The 17348-nt window shown below is 34.9% G+C and overlaps 1 protein-coding gene and 1 long non-coding RNA gene across 9 annotated transcripts in view; one reads left to right on the top strand and one right to left on the bottom strand.

The window, feature by feature from the left end:
• Positions 1 to 17348, bottom strand: part of LOC148133098 (uncharacterized) — a 704593-nt gene that overhangs the window by 576059 nt on the left and 111186 nt on the right. The window lies entirely within an intron of this gene.
• NBEAL1 (neurobeachin like 1) overlaps positions 1 to 17348 on the top strand; it is a 146837-nt gene that overhangs the window by 21981 nt on the left and 107508 nt on the right. For 7 of the 8 annotated variants that reach the window (XM_087949723.1, XM_087949755.1, XM_087949760.1 and 4 more), the window contains 8 exons: positions 2663 to 2754; positions 6422 to 6583; positions 7411 to 7492; positions 8546 to 8673; positions 9643 to 9725; positions 11808 to 11893; positions 13543 to 13846; positions 15717 to 15823. In XM_087949723.1, the coding sequence (XP_087805849.1) occupies positions 2663 to 2754; positions 6422 to 6583; positions 7411 to 7492; positions 8546 to 8673; positions 9643 to 9725; positions 11808 to 11893; positions 13543 to 13846; positions 15717 to 15823 (1044 nt within the window). The remainder of the gene's footprint in view (positions 1 to 2662; positions 2755 to 6421; positions 6584 to 7410; positions 7493 to 8545; positions 8674 to 9642; positions 9726 to 11807; positions 11894 to 13542; positions 13847 to 15716; positions 15824 to 17348) is intronic. The other variant, XM_087949772.1, reaches the window with a different exon arrangement.

Here is a 17348-nt window from a genome sequence, read left to right on the forward strand (position 1 = left end):
GCATAACTAAATGCTGAAATTGAGTGTGTTGAAAGAAAAGAAATAATAGCTAATGATTGAAATTAGCGAACTTAATAAAAGTACTATATTTAACAAAGAAAGTTAAAGTTAAGGAAAGAGTAGATTGTGGAAAAGACCCAAGAGTGCCACCTGATGGTACAGGAAAAATTTCAGTGACTTTTTAAAAAAGTGCTTGGTCTTTTTAAGAAATTGGACTTTGGAACTTAAAAGAAAGTAAAAGAAACTCCTTTATAATAAAATAAAAACCCTGGAAAGTAGCATTAGAATATTACAAAAGCAGGGGTGGGATTCTACCTGGTCAGACCAGTTCTATAGAACCAGTTGTTATGATTCTGCCCAGTTCAGAGAACCGGCAAATTTGCCACTGGCTGGCCCCTCCCCTCCCCACCCACTCACTCCTTACCTGACATGCACACCATCAAACTGCTATTTTTCCTTTTTTTCACCCTGACCATCAGTTGTTCTGCTGTGCCAGGACATTTAGATTAGCTAGAAAGCAGGAAATCATTGAAAGCAGAGCTGAACCTTCCTTAGGACTGAAGGAAAGCAGAGCTGAACCCTCCTTAGGACTGAAGCTTCTATTTTTCAGTGTAGACTCAGGTAGCAGATTGCAGATAGATAGATCTCTAAGTGAATCTGTGATTATGTGAGCAACTCAATCTGCCTGCTTTGCCTGATTTTGGGTAAAAGTTGCTCTTTTTTTATAAAAAAAATTCAATATTTACAATATTCACAATATTTACATACAAGCCACGCCCAGCCAGTCACGTGACCACCAAGCCACACCCACGAATTAGGCCATGCCCATAGAACCGGTTAAGAAATTTGAATCCCACCCCTGTACAAAGGGGAAGATATGTGAAAATATTGACAGAACCATCTGGTGACTGTGGGAAACAGTTGGGAAATGGCCAACTAGAAGACCTGGAACAAAGACTTAAGGACATTGATTGTTGAAAATAAACTTAAAAGACACTGGCTGAAATAATATGCTGGACTTTGGGATTGAATACATCTATTAAGGAAGAGGAATACGTCTATTAAGGAAGAGAAAAGAAAAGTAAAAAAGGAGAAGATATAATGGAGGAATTATTTGTTGAAATAAGATTGGACTTGCAAGATATAAGGGAAATGATGAAAATTAAACTTGAAATGTCCAATTACGTATTACAGAAATTAGAAATGGTGACTGAGCTTGTAGAAAAACAAAGTAAAGCAGAGGGGGAGGAGTTTGACGAAGAAGCCAGCTTTGAAGAACAAAGGGAACAACAATTATTTAAGCGGGGGAAAAGGAATTAAAATAAAAAAAATGTGGTAATAAAAGGGAGAATGGTTCAGAAAATGAAAAAAAGGAGAGGGAAAAAGCAGAAAAGGAAAGTAGAAAAGAAAAATTGAAAGAGGGAGGGAGAAAAACTTAACAATTGGAATGAGAAATGGAGGGGAATAAGAATGGGGGAAAAGGGAATTAAGAGAAAGGACCAGAAAATAAAGAGAAACAGGAAGCAAACAAGGATGAAAAGAGATTACATTGTTAAAAGAGTGAGAGAAAAAAAGGATAGGGAAGGAGATTTCGCAAGGTAATATGTTGTGATATATAAGAATAAGTACTGAAAATAGATAAGTATGTAACTGATATGGGGTTTTTTTTAGTTTCTCTTTCTCTTTTTCTATTAAACCATTATTGCTACATTAGACATGGAACTTAATGAAATAAATATGGAATTGGGAATTTATAATAAGAATATTATATATTAATTGATGAATAGCAATGTATAAGAAAAGGAAAAAAATGATGAAATGGAAACCATTATGAAAAGATTAATATCAGTTGCTATAATTAATTGATTAGATTAATACTTTTGTAATGTATTGATGATTTATAAGGTGATTGAGAAAATGTAATGCGGAATCTGACAAAAATATATATATTTGTGTTATATAGTAAATAGGGAGACTGGTATTTAGGTAGAATGAAGGTGGTTAGCTCAAATTATTAACCAGAGGGGACAATTTTGAATGAATAAAAAAAGGATTGATAAAATTGCTAGTGTGACAGAAAAAGATAATATGGGAAGTGAACATAGAAATAAGATGAGAATTTTAGATAACATTGTAAAATAAGATATGAGAATATCCTAAGAAAAATGAAATAATTTATAACATGAATTGGAATTGGATAAGATAAGTTTAATATTTAATACTAATAAAGATGTGATATGAAATTGAACAAATAAAATGAATAGGTAACTATGGTCATATTTGTATTGAGATATGAAACCTGGAACCATACTGCTTGGCAAATGAGAATTTTTTATTTAAAAAAACAAAACAAAATTGGAGAGGAAATTGAATAATGAAATTACTAGGTATGTTTAACTGATATGGTGTTTGGCATTAGGATAGAGTATTGAAAATAAGCAATGAAGGATTATTATTTAATATGAATATGTGTATTAAGAGATATGATTGGTATTATTAAGTTTGCCTATATTAAAATGTATGATATATTGATGCCAACTGTTAATGTATAGTTGTGTATGTGTAGATTGAAATAAAAAAAACTTGATTAAAAAAACATGTTCAGATATTTCTGGGAGTAAAAAAAAATCAATGTGTTAAACCAGCCTATTTTTCTTCACAGAAAGATCCAGACTACTTGAAGCTCTGGTTGGACAATTTTGTTTCTAGTTATGAACAGTTTCTGGATGTGGACTTTGAAAAACTGCCCACTAGGTATGTTGAAATAGATCTTATTGATCTAATATATAATATGGCTAAATAGATATAAAATATTCATGATAATACTTTTATTAATTATAGTATGCAAACATACTGTAATGAAAGCACAAATCAGAGTGAAGAACACATCTGATGATCAACTCTTAAATCACGTTGCCATATGTACAAAAGGGGTAGTATATTTACCATGACTATGAACACATTATCTTGGAGATTTTGACTCCTCCCTCCATGGACACTCATGCACACATGCAAATCTAAAATGTGAAGCAGCAGTAAATGGAACAATGCGGCCAAAATTTAAATCTTAGCTGCTGATTTTTCTATGCAGAAAACCTGCAGGAGAGCAAGGCTTTTGGTTGGTGGCCAAATTTTGTTGGGAAGGGATTGCACATGTGCATTAATGTACTATTATCAGGTTTGAATATATGAATGACAGCTCATGGCCCCCTTTATGTTGACCCTGATGCATGCACAAACATCACATAGCCTGAAGACCTAAGCTGTTGTTCTCCTCCAAGGTATACTTGGAACCTGACACACAAAAGTTCCAGTCTGTTTCATCTCATACCTTATAGGTCAACTGTCAGCAAAATGATCAAAATTAGCAGTGCCCCTAGGTAAAGTTTTGGTATTAATCAACTTTATTTTACATTAGGATATTCTTCCTTTGTTCCACACTGGTACTTCTTGTCCTAGTTTACATTTTTCAAGAATGGGCTTTAAGCTGTTAAATTATAGAGTCAAGTAAACGTTTTTATTTGCTCTAAACCAGGAAATGACCTTGGAATGTGCTTTTTGAATGTACTTAGTCTAAGATAATGCATTCTCTTAGCAAAATGAATTCTTGTGTGCTTGTTCAAAGGTCAGTCCCTGTGGTCTCTAGTGGAGTTTACTCATTAGTTAAGACATGGAATTGTATGGCAGATTGGACAGAAGTCTGGTCCCCAGTAGTGTGATCAGGAATGTCCTCAAATGCAGCACAACAGTAGTCCAGCTACACAGGGAGTGTCTGAGACCATGAAGTCTTAACTCTAAAATTACCAGTTTGCATCACTGAATATCAGGTGTAGAATCATAGCCTGATAATCATGGATGGATGTTCATTGTTTGACTCAAGTTGGACTCAGATTGACTCAATTGAAAACAGGATACTGAACATAGAATGAAGATTAGTAACATTTTGCTGAGGGAACTCTTCTATCAGTACAATCAAAAGAGGGTAAATTCTTTGAATCAACTTTAGAAATTGGACTGAACAGAGCATGGTGGATTGTTACTTACAGTCTCCTGGCCACAGAATTCTTCAGTTGTACCACAATATTAATTTTAACATATTCTTAAAACAATAGTAATTTTGAAGACCTACAAATCAGTTTGGATGCTTACTGTATGATTGATATCTTTTCAATTAAGCTTGCATTGTTTTATCATTTCTTAATTAATAGTGTTTTTAGTTATCAGCATAACAAAATATTAAACATATTTTATGGGATGTATTTTTCAGTTATAGGCGCTACCATTTCAATATTCAGTTATACTGAGAATGACATATTTTGAATATATTACCCCATATTGTTCATGAATTTTTATAACAGTGGTAAAATACTGAATTTAAAAATAGATTTGAAATGGAAGGCGTGGATTGCTAAAAAAACTATTGTGTATTTTTTAAAATAATACTGGGTGCCTGATAATCTCTTTTTTGTGTATAACAGGTGCAATTTTTTTATAAAGGCAAATGGATAATTATCAAATAAATCAGTTCCGTAGGTATAGGATGATGGTTACTTGACTTGGGTAATATGTATGAAGGATCAAGAAATTATAGTTGACCACAAGTTGATAATGGGTCAGCTGTGTGAATGGATTGGGTAAAGGCAATTTTAGGCTTCATCAGTAGAAGTAAAGTTCCAAAGCACCACACTTTAATATTTAAAGAAACTGAAACAAGTGCAAGGAAGAACAAGGAGGTACAGAAGGAACTGATGCTTGAGAAAAGATGATTGGGAGGATATTACAGCACTTGTTAAGCAATTGAAAGAATGTAACAGAGAAGATCCTTTTCATCCTGGAATGCAGGATGTGGAACAATCTTAAATTACAGAAGATTCCAGTTGAAGAAACTTTCTAATAGTAAGAGTGATTCAACAGAGGAGCTAGCTATGAAAGGACATTATGAACTTCTGTTCAGTGGACATGTTTTAGTAGGGGCTAGACAGCTGCCCATCAAAAATATTTTGAGTTTTGACACTGTCCTAGGAAGGGGCAGGACTAAGTGACTCAACAGTTCCCTTGTAGTTCTAGGATTTTGTGAGCTTGTTCTTGATCGTTATATTTGAGAAGCATAGAATGAAACCAATTGACCCTGTCTTGTAGACATTCTCCTAATATTTTTTCTTGCCCAATTTTTTCTCAAGGCAACTCAAAAAACAAGGTTGTGTTATATTATTCACTGGGAAGGTGCAGACTTGTAAGGAATGTTTATAGATCAAAATCATTGAGAAAAAGCCAAGCACTCTATATTACAATCAGTTTCTATGTTCCAAAGTTCCTTTGTCATGTTGTTTTATTTATATCTGAAAAGGTAAAAACCTTCCTATCTGGTGCAAATCTTACTGCAGCGGAGAGTTTTTCTATTGGGAAGTAAATAAGAATATGTCAAGTTCTTTTTTCTAATTACTGTGTTAAACAGTAGGTGTGCCAACTATTAAGGTGACTCATAATAGAGACGTTTATCTCAGTTTCAGAATCTGATTTCATATAAAACAATCATAGAAATGCAGTAATTCACAGCAAGCTCTTTGTTTAGAGGTTAGCTAATCACGAGGAATCTAGTGTTATACTTTATTGCTCTGAATTACATGTAGGTCTGGAGTGAATGGGGGAAAACATTGAGAAAAATCTTGACGAATAATATAACTTATGCAATAGTGGAATAATTTCTGTAATTATTTTCTGTTTCTGCAATCCTCAATGTATTTTCAGTCATCAAATGTGCTTAAGTTTGAGTATTATTATCATTATTATTTTTAAGTATACCACTGTTAGGAATAGGTGGTTTAACATTGAGAAACTGGAACTTTTTTCCAAGGAATATTAAAATAAATATCTACAATATTGTTAAAAAAATCAAGCACCTGCTATGAAGAAAAAACTGGAATTCCTATAAAAAATGCTCCCTCTATCCTCTGCTATGTCATACAAATTCTCTGTTTTTCTCTTTGATTGGGTTTCCAAATCTGGATTATAAAGTTTAAAAACATACCATTGTGAATGCCAGCCTGAATTCATAGTTCTTCGGTCTCAGACTAATTCTAAGGGTGTGTGTGTGTGTGTGGGGGGTCAATCAAGTCTTTACTTTGAATGTGGTCCGACTTGGGTTCTATGCTTTAATTTGGTTTAGCTTTGGTTTTAGCTTTTCTTGTAAAGCATAGAAGGGTGGGAGTTGGCCTCCCTTCAGGGAGAAAGCTGTTGCTCGATGAGGAGGTTGCCACTATGGTCATGTTCTGGACCCCAACTTTTTAAAATCTCTTGAGAGAGCTTGTCATGCAAGCATATTGTACCTGGAGAAAATAGTGTCATAGCTAAGAAGGTACAAAACTACAATTATGTCAATGACTGTTGCTTTTTGCTCTCATATTAACTGGCTTTATTTTAGGGTGGATGACATTCCCCCTGGAATATCTCTGCTTCCTGATAACATTCTCCAGGTTTTGAGGCTCCAGCTGCTGCACTGTGTCCAGAAATTATCAGAAGGGTTGGAAGAGCCACAGCAAGCACTGACACTGCTCCTAGTCAAGTTCTTCATCATTCTTTGCCGGTATCTTTTTTCACCTAATTGTTTTTTCAAAATACAGGGAGTGTCAAGAAAGGGAACTCTGTTATATCCTATTTCCATTACTCTTCTTTTGATTTTTTTGCTTACTGATTTCCGAGTATACCTGCTCAAGTGCTCCTCTCTTTCTGTATTCTTCCCATTTTTTTTTAATCCCCTCTATCTCTTTTTATTGCTTGGAAGTAATAGCATCAAATTAGTCTGGAAGTTACAACATTGGCTATACCTATGGTAACTGAATTCACATTATCAAAATTGCTGTGCTTTTATCTGGTTTGTATATTCATTGTTTTTTATATTGTGAACTGCCCAAGTTGATGAGAGCTGGCTGTGTCCAATCAACATACTTTAAAAAAAATCATGTTCAGTCATGATTTGATTTATTTGTGGGTTGTTGAAGAAGGCATAATTGGAACCAATTCATGTTAACTCATGTTAAGCCATGTTGCTTTCAAAGTAAGATGAGATATCATTCTAAGCCAGAAGTAACCATATTATAATTAGCATAATATGTGGCTTCAGCTATTTAAAATATAACTGGTCATTCTGATATTAACACATTTACTATATCAAGTCTAAGCTTACATAATGTCATTGTCCAGATCTAAATACTTTACTACTCTGAATTATTTTGAGACTATATTACAAAGAAAGGTGGGATTTTAAAACATGTAGCATCTCATACTTGGCATTTTGGGATATTTAAACATTTGTGTAAGAATAATTTTGGAAATCTCTGTAGTTATTCTTCTCCATCAGTCCTCTGCTATCATACAGTTGCTTCACCTCTTACATGTTTCATTCTGTTTCAGAAATTTAGATAATGTGGAAGAGATTGGGACTTGTTCCTATATTAACCATGTGATTACAATGACCACACTCTACATTCAACAGGTAAATGAATATGCAATGGCCAGAAGGATGATCACAATCTTTGTTAGAACTCTAATGGGGTTAAGCAGTGGGAGCAAACTGAGGCTAAAGTTTATCCTCAGAATAGTCTGTTCACTTGGAAACCAAGTATTAAAACTGAAGTCTGCAATGATGTATATTTAGATATAGACAGGATATGTGTTCCTACAATCATTGCTATGTTTCCTCTTTGTTCTAGTTTTGTGCTTTCCTTTTTCACTACCTTCAAGGTTGCAATTTTGGAAAGGGAAAAGAGAAGAAGTATGTTTATTATTCTAAACTAAGCACAAAAGCATTATTTAAGCACTTCATTTTTTATTTTTGTTGAGAGTCATGTCAGGGAGTGATTGAGATGTCATTATGCAATTTGTGTATTTTATTTATAATTTGTTAGATTAATTATTGTTAGAGCTTCATGAGGGAAAAAGGTGGAATATGAATCTATTAAATAATAATGATTATTTAGTCAGCAGATTGAGTGAGGACTGTATACAACTTGAAAAATTGTTTATAATCTGCCACAGATGCTGTTCTTATTCTTTGATATACCAGTTAGTTAATTGGTGAGCTCTTGGAGTTGGTGAGCTCTTGGAGTTGTAATGCTGAGAAAGACTTTTGCAATCACATACATCTCAGCAGCCTGTGAATCAAGTGACTGGCTGGCTGGCAGGGAACTCAGTGAGGGGGAGGTTGCCTAAATGTGTCTTTATCCTCCTTTTGGTTGTGCTCCACCAGGTCATGACTAATGCAGCCCTTAGAATCAAAACATTTGTCTGATTGTGTTATAGCTAAAACAAAACAAGTAGGATTAAAACCTCTTCATTCTTATATGTTCATAGTGATCATATGCCATGGATTGGTTCACATATAATTTGTGGTTTGTTAGAGTTAGGATTGCTGAACAAGCAACGTGGATACTTTTATACATAGGTAGCAAACTGAAGATGTACAGAATGTTTTTAATTCAAGCCATTAAAAATGTTTGTAAAACACTTCTAAAAGTGTTGATGAAAAACTTGTTTATTACTTCTTTAGCTAAAGACTAAAACAAAAGAGAAAGAAGTGGCAGATCAAACATCTATAGAAGAGTTTGTGCGACACGCGCTGGCTTTTTGTGAAAGTCTTTATGATCCATATAGGAACTGGAGGCAAAGAATTGCAGGGTATGTGAGAATATTATATTAACACTCTGTTCTTGTTATTTTAACGTCTTTAAAATAAAGATGCAAAATATATAATCCTATAAAATGTTAGTGCTAAATAGAAAATACATTAATTAGACAGGGGGATTGGGGCCTCATATAATCCTGCCCGTCAAATTGCCTACACTTGTGATATGCTACCAGAATATCATATAAGCCTCCCAGTCAGATATATCAGGACCTTCTGTATCATCATCCACCACAGGAGAGACTGAATGAGAGGCTGCACCCAGTTTATGCTATTAATGAGATTAGATAGACCTCATCTTTCTTTAAATTTGAACAGATTATGTCATAAATACTCAAGTTTCTATCTGATGCTGCACTCAGATATTCGGACTGGAAAATAATGGATACCCATTTTTGAATAAGACAGGATGTTAAACAATAAATTAAAACAATGTTTTAATTCTGGTTTCTTTTAAAACATTTAAAATGGCAGAAGGGAGTACTAATGAAATCGTAACAAACCAAAGCAAAGAAATCAATTAAAAATTTCCTTGTTTGATTGCTCACATCCTGAAGATTCTATAGGAAAAGGTTCCTTTTGGATCTGGGTTCACAGCTATAGGAGTTTGGGTAATAATTTTTTATCATCCGGAAGAAGCCATCACTTCTAGGAGATCAGTAAAGCCCATTGTTTTTGTGAATACTGTGTTTTCTGTTCAGACCATATCAATCCTTATGTGAATAAGATGATATATTTATAAAAGTTGCACTGTTAAAGCCAGATACCCTTAAAGTTTTTGTTTATTAGCTTGATGCAGAAATAAAAACAACCCAAGGGGTATTTTAAGAATGTCATGTGAAAAAAATGTTATACAAATCAATGTATTATTAATAAACCTATGTTTTGTTATACCATAACTAAAATTTGTTTTGAAGCTTTATTATAAATGAATATGTTTTTTCTCTCTCAATATATTATAGGCGTATTCTGAGCACAGTTGAAAAAAGTAGACAGAAATACAAACCAGCTTTACTCACAGTGGAATTTGTCCCTTTCTTTTACCGTGAGTACTTTATTATATTGTCCTACCATTCAGAATTGTTTTAAAATGAGAATCTTTCAGAAATAAGATTTGTTCCATAGTTTTCCATTTGAAGGTACAGAGTCCTGGTGTTCTCTGAGTTTGGTTTAGCTCTGAGAGCACCAAGGGACCCTGCTGTTCAACTCTGAGCTACAAGTATTCTCTTAGATCAGTAATTTGAAAATGATAAGTAATTAAGCAATTTAAAGATATTATTGACCCAGATGCATTCTGGATAACAAAGGTGCATTTTCAATGCTACAGCAATGGGATGTATGCGATAGAAAGTATTTTGCCCAAGCCTCCACCACTCTTGGTGGGGTCCTAGGATACATCACAGCACCCATCCATCTGTATGTGGTATCATTTTTTGAGAGGTCACAAGAGGTGCCCCAGAAACTTGTCATCATATGAATCGTTAATGTCGTGTATCTCTTAATGGATCTGTCATGAGTCACAGATTTGCAACTGGCTTAATTGCTGTTTTTTTAAATTAAAACAGCTTAGATCTGAAATAGGTGCTACCAAGAACAGTGATTTTTCATGAAGTGTGAAGAAGACTCATCATCTAAAACTCAGAACCAGTGTAGCAGTCCTTTAAACATTGTGGAAAATGTTGCAGAAATGACTGTTACAAGTTATTGGCACAATAATAACAGCACTTTTTGAGAGTAATTGAGTATGCTATATTTCTTTTTTTGAAATCAAGTCTGAAATGTAAGACCCATACATTTCTGGGGAGAAAACCTGTAACCACTGCTGAAGTTGGGATGTAGTTTACAAAAGGCAAAAAAAAAAGAATTTTATTTTTATTATTTATGAGTTAAAATCCCTTTCAGCATTAATGTGGATCTCTCTATGCTGTTTAACTTGTACAATGAAGCTCTTGAATGCTCTTTTTGTTTCAAAACTTGTTTTGCATTTGATTATACCTCTCTCTTGAAGATTTTAACAGTTTTAACAGTGCAGGCTTCTGCCATTACTGGAAACTTCTTAGGATGCTAATTCCAAAAAAATAATATGTGGTAGTTTTGGCAGGAGCTAGGTTATGGGTCAATCTATTGCTATGGCAATGATTTCCAGGTTAATGTTTATTACTAAGCAAAAATTATTTAGGTCAGTTCTAATTGCCTTCTATGAGGTAAGGCTTAAATTTAGATACATTATAATGGTTTTTTTTCTATGGCAATTTGAGTCAACATCGCGTTTGCCCATAAAACATTAGCCTTCCCAAAAATAATATGGGGAACTATGGCTACTTAAGACATTTCATTATGTTAAACATATTTTATTTAAATATCTAAAAACTGTGTAACCCTTTGAATGGTTTTATCACTTTGACAATCCTGCTAATTTTGGACACAACTTCCACAATCCCTGGCCATTGAGCAGGGTGGCTGGGCCTGTTGGGAATCCAAAGCATCTGAATGATACCATTTTGCTTCCCCCTGGATTATGTCTTTCTGCCAGACTGATGTGAGTCCCCTTTCGTTTTCAGTAGGGATCTGAATAAGCATCTGGAGTCTTTCGCTTTGGTTCTAGACTAACTGCACCTTTCAGTGTGAATTTAAAACCAGATAGTCTTAGCTTCAATTAGGGGAGAAAGGTGTCTCTAATTTATAATGGTGGCTTGGTAAACAAGATTTCGTTATATTTTACTAAACTATGGTTAAAAGTGACTTTTATATTTCATTCAGCATTGAGAAAAGTGGACCAATATCTTACAAGATTAATCTGAATATTAGCTATTCAAACTACTCTTAATACTTAACATAATCTTATTTTCCAAACTTACCTAGTATAGTCAAAGTACATTTTATTGTTTGATTAAAAAGATATGTTGTGTAAGCTGCCAGTAGAATGAGCAGGAATCTCTCTTGCAGGACGAAATGGCCAAGCTCAACTCTTAGCTTTTCAGTTGTGCCTGCTTTGCCCAGTTAGGGAGGATTGGATTCCCCTGTATTTGTGGCTGCAGTATATGATGAAGGGCTGCAATCTGTAATTCCTTTTCTGATAGTGATTTTTGTGAATAAATACACAAGGAATTTGTTCTTTGCTTTTCAGAGTGTTTTCAAGAAAGTGAGCATCTCAAAGAGAGCCTCAAATGTTGTCTGTTACATCTCTTTGGAGCTATTGTGGCTGGTGGGCAGGTGAGAAAATGTTAACATCCTTTTCTTAATCATTGGGATATGGGACTTACTGCATCATCACTTTGTGGCTTGTATGTTATGAACACTTTCCCAAAGTGAAGAATTTGGAGTAGAAATAACCTAGTTATGACAAGGTGGAGTGTGTAATTGTTAAGTTATGGGACAAACCTTAGTTCAGAGGTAAAATGGACTCATGCTCCTTTAATATTTTGAGAAAGATCCTTTCCAATGGAAACAGAGCTGAGCAATGAAGGTGAACAAAATTGTCCAACATACTGTGATTGAACTCTAGTTGAAATTCCATGTGCTAATTGCTTAAAATAATAAAGGAGAGTCTATATCAGTCTGTCATACAATACTTGAGCACCACACTTTTGTTTCCTCTTGCCTGAATTTATGACATAGCAGCTGAAATTATTCTGAAGAAGTGTAAGAAAAATTATGTATATTATATGTATGCTAGAATTCAAAGATGCTTTTGTTTAAAATTTTTAATCTTGTTTTTCTCATCAGGACTCAGTTTAACATTAAAGCAGTGTTGCTTAAGATGTTCTAGTAATCAAACTGACTCTTTTCCATTTTTCTTATGTAATCTGATTTCATCCAGTTGCAAAGATGTATAATTAATGAAAATGTTATAAATAGCTTGTCCTAAAATATGGTTAGGCTGAGACAATATCTTAAGTAAATAAAATAGTGCCATTAGCTCAAAGAGAAAGAATGTGTTATTTTTCCTGATATTGCTGAGCATAATGTACTGGAACTAAAGTAAAGATATGTGCAATTTTATGTTAATAATTTTTCTACAAGAATACGTTCCCAGAAAAAAAAGAGCGGGGCTAACATGTTGCTTCTTTGTATTGACAAAATCCACACCGGACCAAGGGGAGGGGTTCTAACTATCTAAGCTGCATGCCTGGACCTGGAGGTATATGCTTTGAACATCTCCTGGATATCTCCTTTTCAATAAAGAATTCCTTTTGAAATACCCAGTTTTCAAAAGTTCATTCTTGTTGTCTGAAGGGGAGAGAGTCTGGGCCTTACAGGAAACTGACTTTATATTGTTAGGCAATCGTGTGTTTTATTTTCTTTAACTGTCTGAATTTCCAAGATGTCTAATGAGAAAAGCTTTCTTCTGACCCTTAGTGCCTCTGTGTGTGTGTGTGTGTGTGTGTGTGAGAGAGAGAGAGAGAGAGAGAGAGAGAGAGAGAGAATGTTAGCAATTGTACTACATGACTCGGTAGACACAAGAATTTTGGGCATCTTTTGTGAGTTTTTTCTTTCTTTTGTGATTGTGTTTTCTTAACAGTTAACATACTATGCAACTTTTGCTTCATTTCCTACACACAAGTAGCAAAACATTGCCTTTGCTCAGCAATTATCACCAAATTTTGATGGCATGAAATTCTAGGCAATCTGAGCATGTTTGTTTGATGGTTAGGGTGAAACACAAAACATATCTTCAATCAGTTCTTATGTGATTCCACTATCAAAGGAAAAAGTACTTTGATATCCAACCACAGGATTAATTTGCTGTTTTTGTCCAAGTTATATGATTTAAAACTTGTTTCATGTGCCTGCTTATACTTCTTAAAAAGGAATTGTTCCTGATTATTTTGATAGTGAAGAACTTTTATTATTAACTTTAGAGAAATGCTCTTCAAGCCATCTCTCCTGCCACCATGGAAGTCTTGATGCGTGTCCTGGCAGATTATGATATGTGGGATAACAGAGATCCAGATGACGTGAGCAGGAAGGCTGAGTTGACATTGAAGTGCCTGACGGAAGTGGTGCACATTCTTCTCACTAGTAGTTCAGACCAGCGGCAAGTGGAAACCAGCACCATACTGGAGAACTATTTCAAGCTGCTGAACTCGGATCATGAGGCTTTGCCCAACTCAAGGTCCCGTCAGTGGGAAAGCAGGTTCATTGCACTGCAGATTCAAATGCTGAGTGAGTAACAGGATCCTTTGGGGAGGAGAAAGGGAGGCAGGATGAGATGCTGGAACCACATGTCAGTAGGACCATTTTATTTAGAGCCACAAGCAACATTAAGCAGCTGAAATGGCCATAGCTACAATAAAATGATAGTTCTTCTTGATAGTAAATTATTTTCCCTGATTTTCAGAGGGCATGCCAACTGCAAGGGTATGTAGACCTCTGCACAGTTCTTTTTTTAAAAAAAACTAGGTGAACAATTAATTACAGTAGAAGCTTTTTTAATTGTGTTGTTTGGGCAGGAATTAAAAACTAGAATTATAAAGTAGGGTTTGTCCTTGCTTTATGATTTCTGGCTTATTAGGAAATATCAATCCAGGGTCCAGTTTTAAATGACACACTAGACAAATTGGTCCTGGGTTGTTAAGAGAACATCACTAGTGAGAGGAACCAAGTGATGTGTTGTGTTCAAAGATGTTAGCATTCCACAGTGCTGACTGACCATTCCATGCCAATGCTGCGTGTCTCTTTCATGAGGTTCAACTGACTGAGGAGTGAGTGCAATTTCTATCTATTTAAATAATTTAAGTGCTGACTAAATATACAGTAAGAGTGGCTTATTAGAACCAAATTGCAAGAATTGTAATCAGCTAAGTATTCTTTGTCCAGTTCACTCAGAAGAGGCAAATTGAATACCTATTCTCTAGGCAAAAAGATTCCCCACAGGCATTTACCAATTATTTGACAGGCTGGTTTTAGGATTCCAATGGACTGTATTCTCGCATTTCTTTAAAGCAGTGATATTGAGAAGGCAGCTTCAGTTGATGGCTATTTCCTTTTCCTTAGCATGATTTGCAGGATAAAGAAAGTTCAGTAGAAAGTTCCTTCAGATACATTTTCTGGCTTCTCTTCTGTTTGTATTGGCCAGAAATTGCATTACATCTATTGTTTTTAGAGCATTAACAAAGAACCCCGGGTACTTAACAGTTTCCTTCTACTTCTTCTGGACTTGTCCCTAATAAGCATTAGTCTGATTCTTTTGTTTATTCTGACTGACTTTCTAGAGATCTCAAAGGAGAGATATGCAAGCTTCTATCATTCATATTGTTGTTTAGATTTCTGGCCTTGAAATGTAAAAAAATGTGCAACATGTCACTGCGTGTGTGAGGTAATTTGACATGAGAGAAAATGACATGTCCAGAATCATCCAATGAACTCCAAGGTCAAGTGTAGGACTGTCATTTCTAGGCTACAAAATCTATAAGGCTATTAGATGTCAGCAGATACAGAAACTGAAAAAAATTCTTTGCAATTTCCTTTCATTAACCCTAATACCCTTGCAGTTGGCATGCCCTCTGAGGTTTGAAGTTGACTTTCCCTGTTACCAGTTTAACATTATATTACTTCTGTTAAATAATCAAAAAATAGATCAATGTTTTTTTTAAAGGCAGATGGTTTGATGCTGCATGCTATTGTGAATCAGCTATATATATATTTTTGTTAATTGTTTTGTTAGTAAACAAACCTGTTTTAAAAGTACAATTCCATATTGGTGGTAGGAAGAATTGTATATTCATTCCTTACTTTTATAAAAATACATATGCTTACATATGAAATATTACTCCTACATAATTAGCTATTGCCTTTATGTCCCAATTTGGCTTCTTTGAGCCATCTGATTGTCCAATGTAAGAGATGAAGATACATCTTTCTGATCCATTAGAGTTTTTTCTAAATTGTAACATAATTTTAATGGCAAAAAAGTATTTCCTGCTTTTCTTTTTTGCTTGCAAATTATTTCTATTCCTTTGGAGGGAGACTAAAGCTATGTAATTATTTAAGATATGATCCTTCCTCTTTGATTTTTAGTTTTTCTCTTTTTAAGATGCAATAACTGCTATGTTGGACTGCACAGATCGGCCTGTTCTGCAAGCCATTTTCCTTAATAGTAATTGTTTTGAGCATCTTATTCGACTTCTACAGAATTGCAAGGTAAACAAAAGATTGTAAGAAATATATTCATAATCTTTTGAACATGTATTTTATTACAGTTTTAACAGAACCATTTCAGTTATATTCTAGGAGAAAATCTGATTATTAAATTTAGTTCAAAGAGTGGATCTAATTTACTTCTACGGCGATCTAGTTTTAAATAGCTTTTCAGAGGAATGTCTTGTCCTTATAGCACCAGTAGCAGGGAAGAGTATGAATAATAAAGTCTTCTCACAAAGGATTCCTTCCTGATATATCCTTTTTATTTAACCGCAGCGCTATATGAATTGAGACAACGTTAGAATTGCACTACAGTTGTAGTGGGAATTATATAGATTGAAGCCTAGTTCATCTAGAAGTCATCCAGTTGGACAAAACATGGATAATGGTGACATGGGTATTAATATTGGAGAAAAGAAGAAAGGAGAAGAATACGTAGCAAGATTTCCTATCTGAAAACCTGGCAGACAATGAAGACCATGCAAAGATCTTATAACTAGAGGGCTAGGGTGGTGCAGAATTTAAGATTTGAGGAAGAAAAAATGCTAAGTGTCTTGGCACCCACATTGCTCTATAGGCAGTTCCTTAAGTGAAGTGCATCTTTCCTGGAATCATACTATAGCCATGGAAGACAACTATGCAATTCCAGGAAAAGATGCAGCTGCTTTATGGAATTACAAACAAATACATATTAATCGCTGACACGGGGAGGGAAAACTGACTTGTATCAGAGATTGTTAATTTGTCCCCACACTATGTGGAAAGATTGATAATCAAATACCATACCTGATTCTGCATAGTACAGACAAATGGCATCATTTTTGTGGCCCTCCAAGGGTCTTTTTAGAGAAATTGGGACCAAAATTTCACCCCATCAGGGGAGCATTTTGTTTGTTGAACTTAAATTCTAAAGGATCTTCTTAAATGGAGAGTTGAAGTTACAATTTGGACTTTCTAATAAATTAGGAACTTTAGCTTTTTGTCATCTTAATATTGTTCTCACTCAATAGGACTTACTTATGGGCAGACATGAATAACTCTGGACTTAGTTTTATTTTGCGTGAAAAAAAATATTTCCTTTTGCCTTCACAATAGTCAGTCCTGATATGGAATCCAACATCCATCATGAAATAAAAACCAAATGGAAGATGGCGACCAAGGCAGCTGCATAGTCACGCCGCTGGGAGCCCGAAGGAGAGAAAAGTACCAGTAACTAAATTCAGATACAGGAATAGAGGTAACAAAAGTAACAAAAATACATAGATTAGGTCCTCGGGATCTACAAAGTAGCAGCGTAAGGATTCGGACGGGGGCAGCCAGCCGATCTGGAGTGAGGGGATCCTGCCGGGATCCAGGAATCCCGTTTTGAGCAGCTTCCCTTTGTTGGGTAAGGCAAGCGATCGAGCGAACTGCTAGGACCTAGACAAAAAATTACAAATTTTTCAGCTGCCTGGATAGGAGAAAGCTGCCTAGTGAAGCTGTTTAAAAACTTGAGGGACACGACGGGCAGCGAGGGAGAAAAAAA

This window comes from Notechis scutatus, chromosome 1 (genome assembly GCF_049901735.1).
Source record: "Notechis scutatus isolate UNSWTSFEM ecotype Mainland chromosome 1, rNotScu1.2, whole genome shotgun sequence".
Lineage (NCBI taxonomy): Eukaryota > Metazoa > Chordata > Lepidosauria > Squamata > Elapidae > Notechis > Notechis scutatus.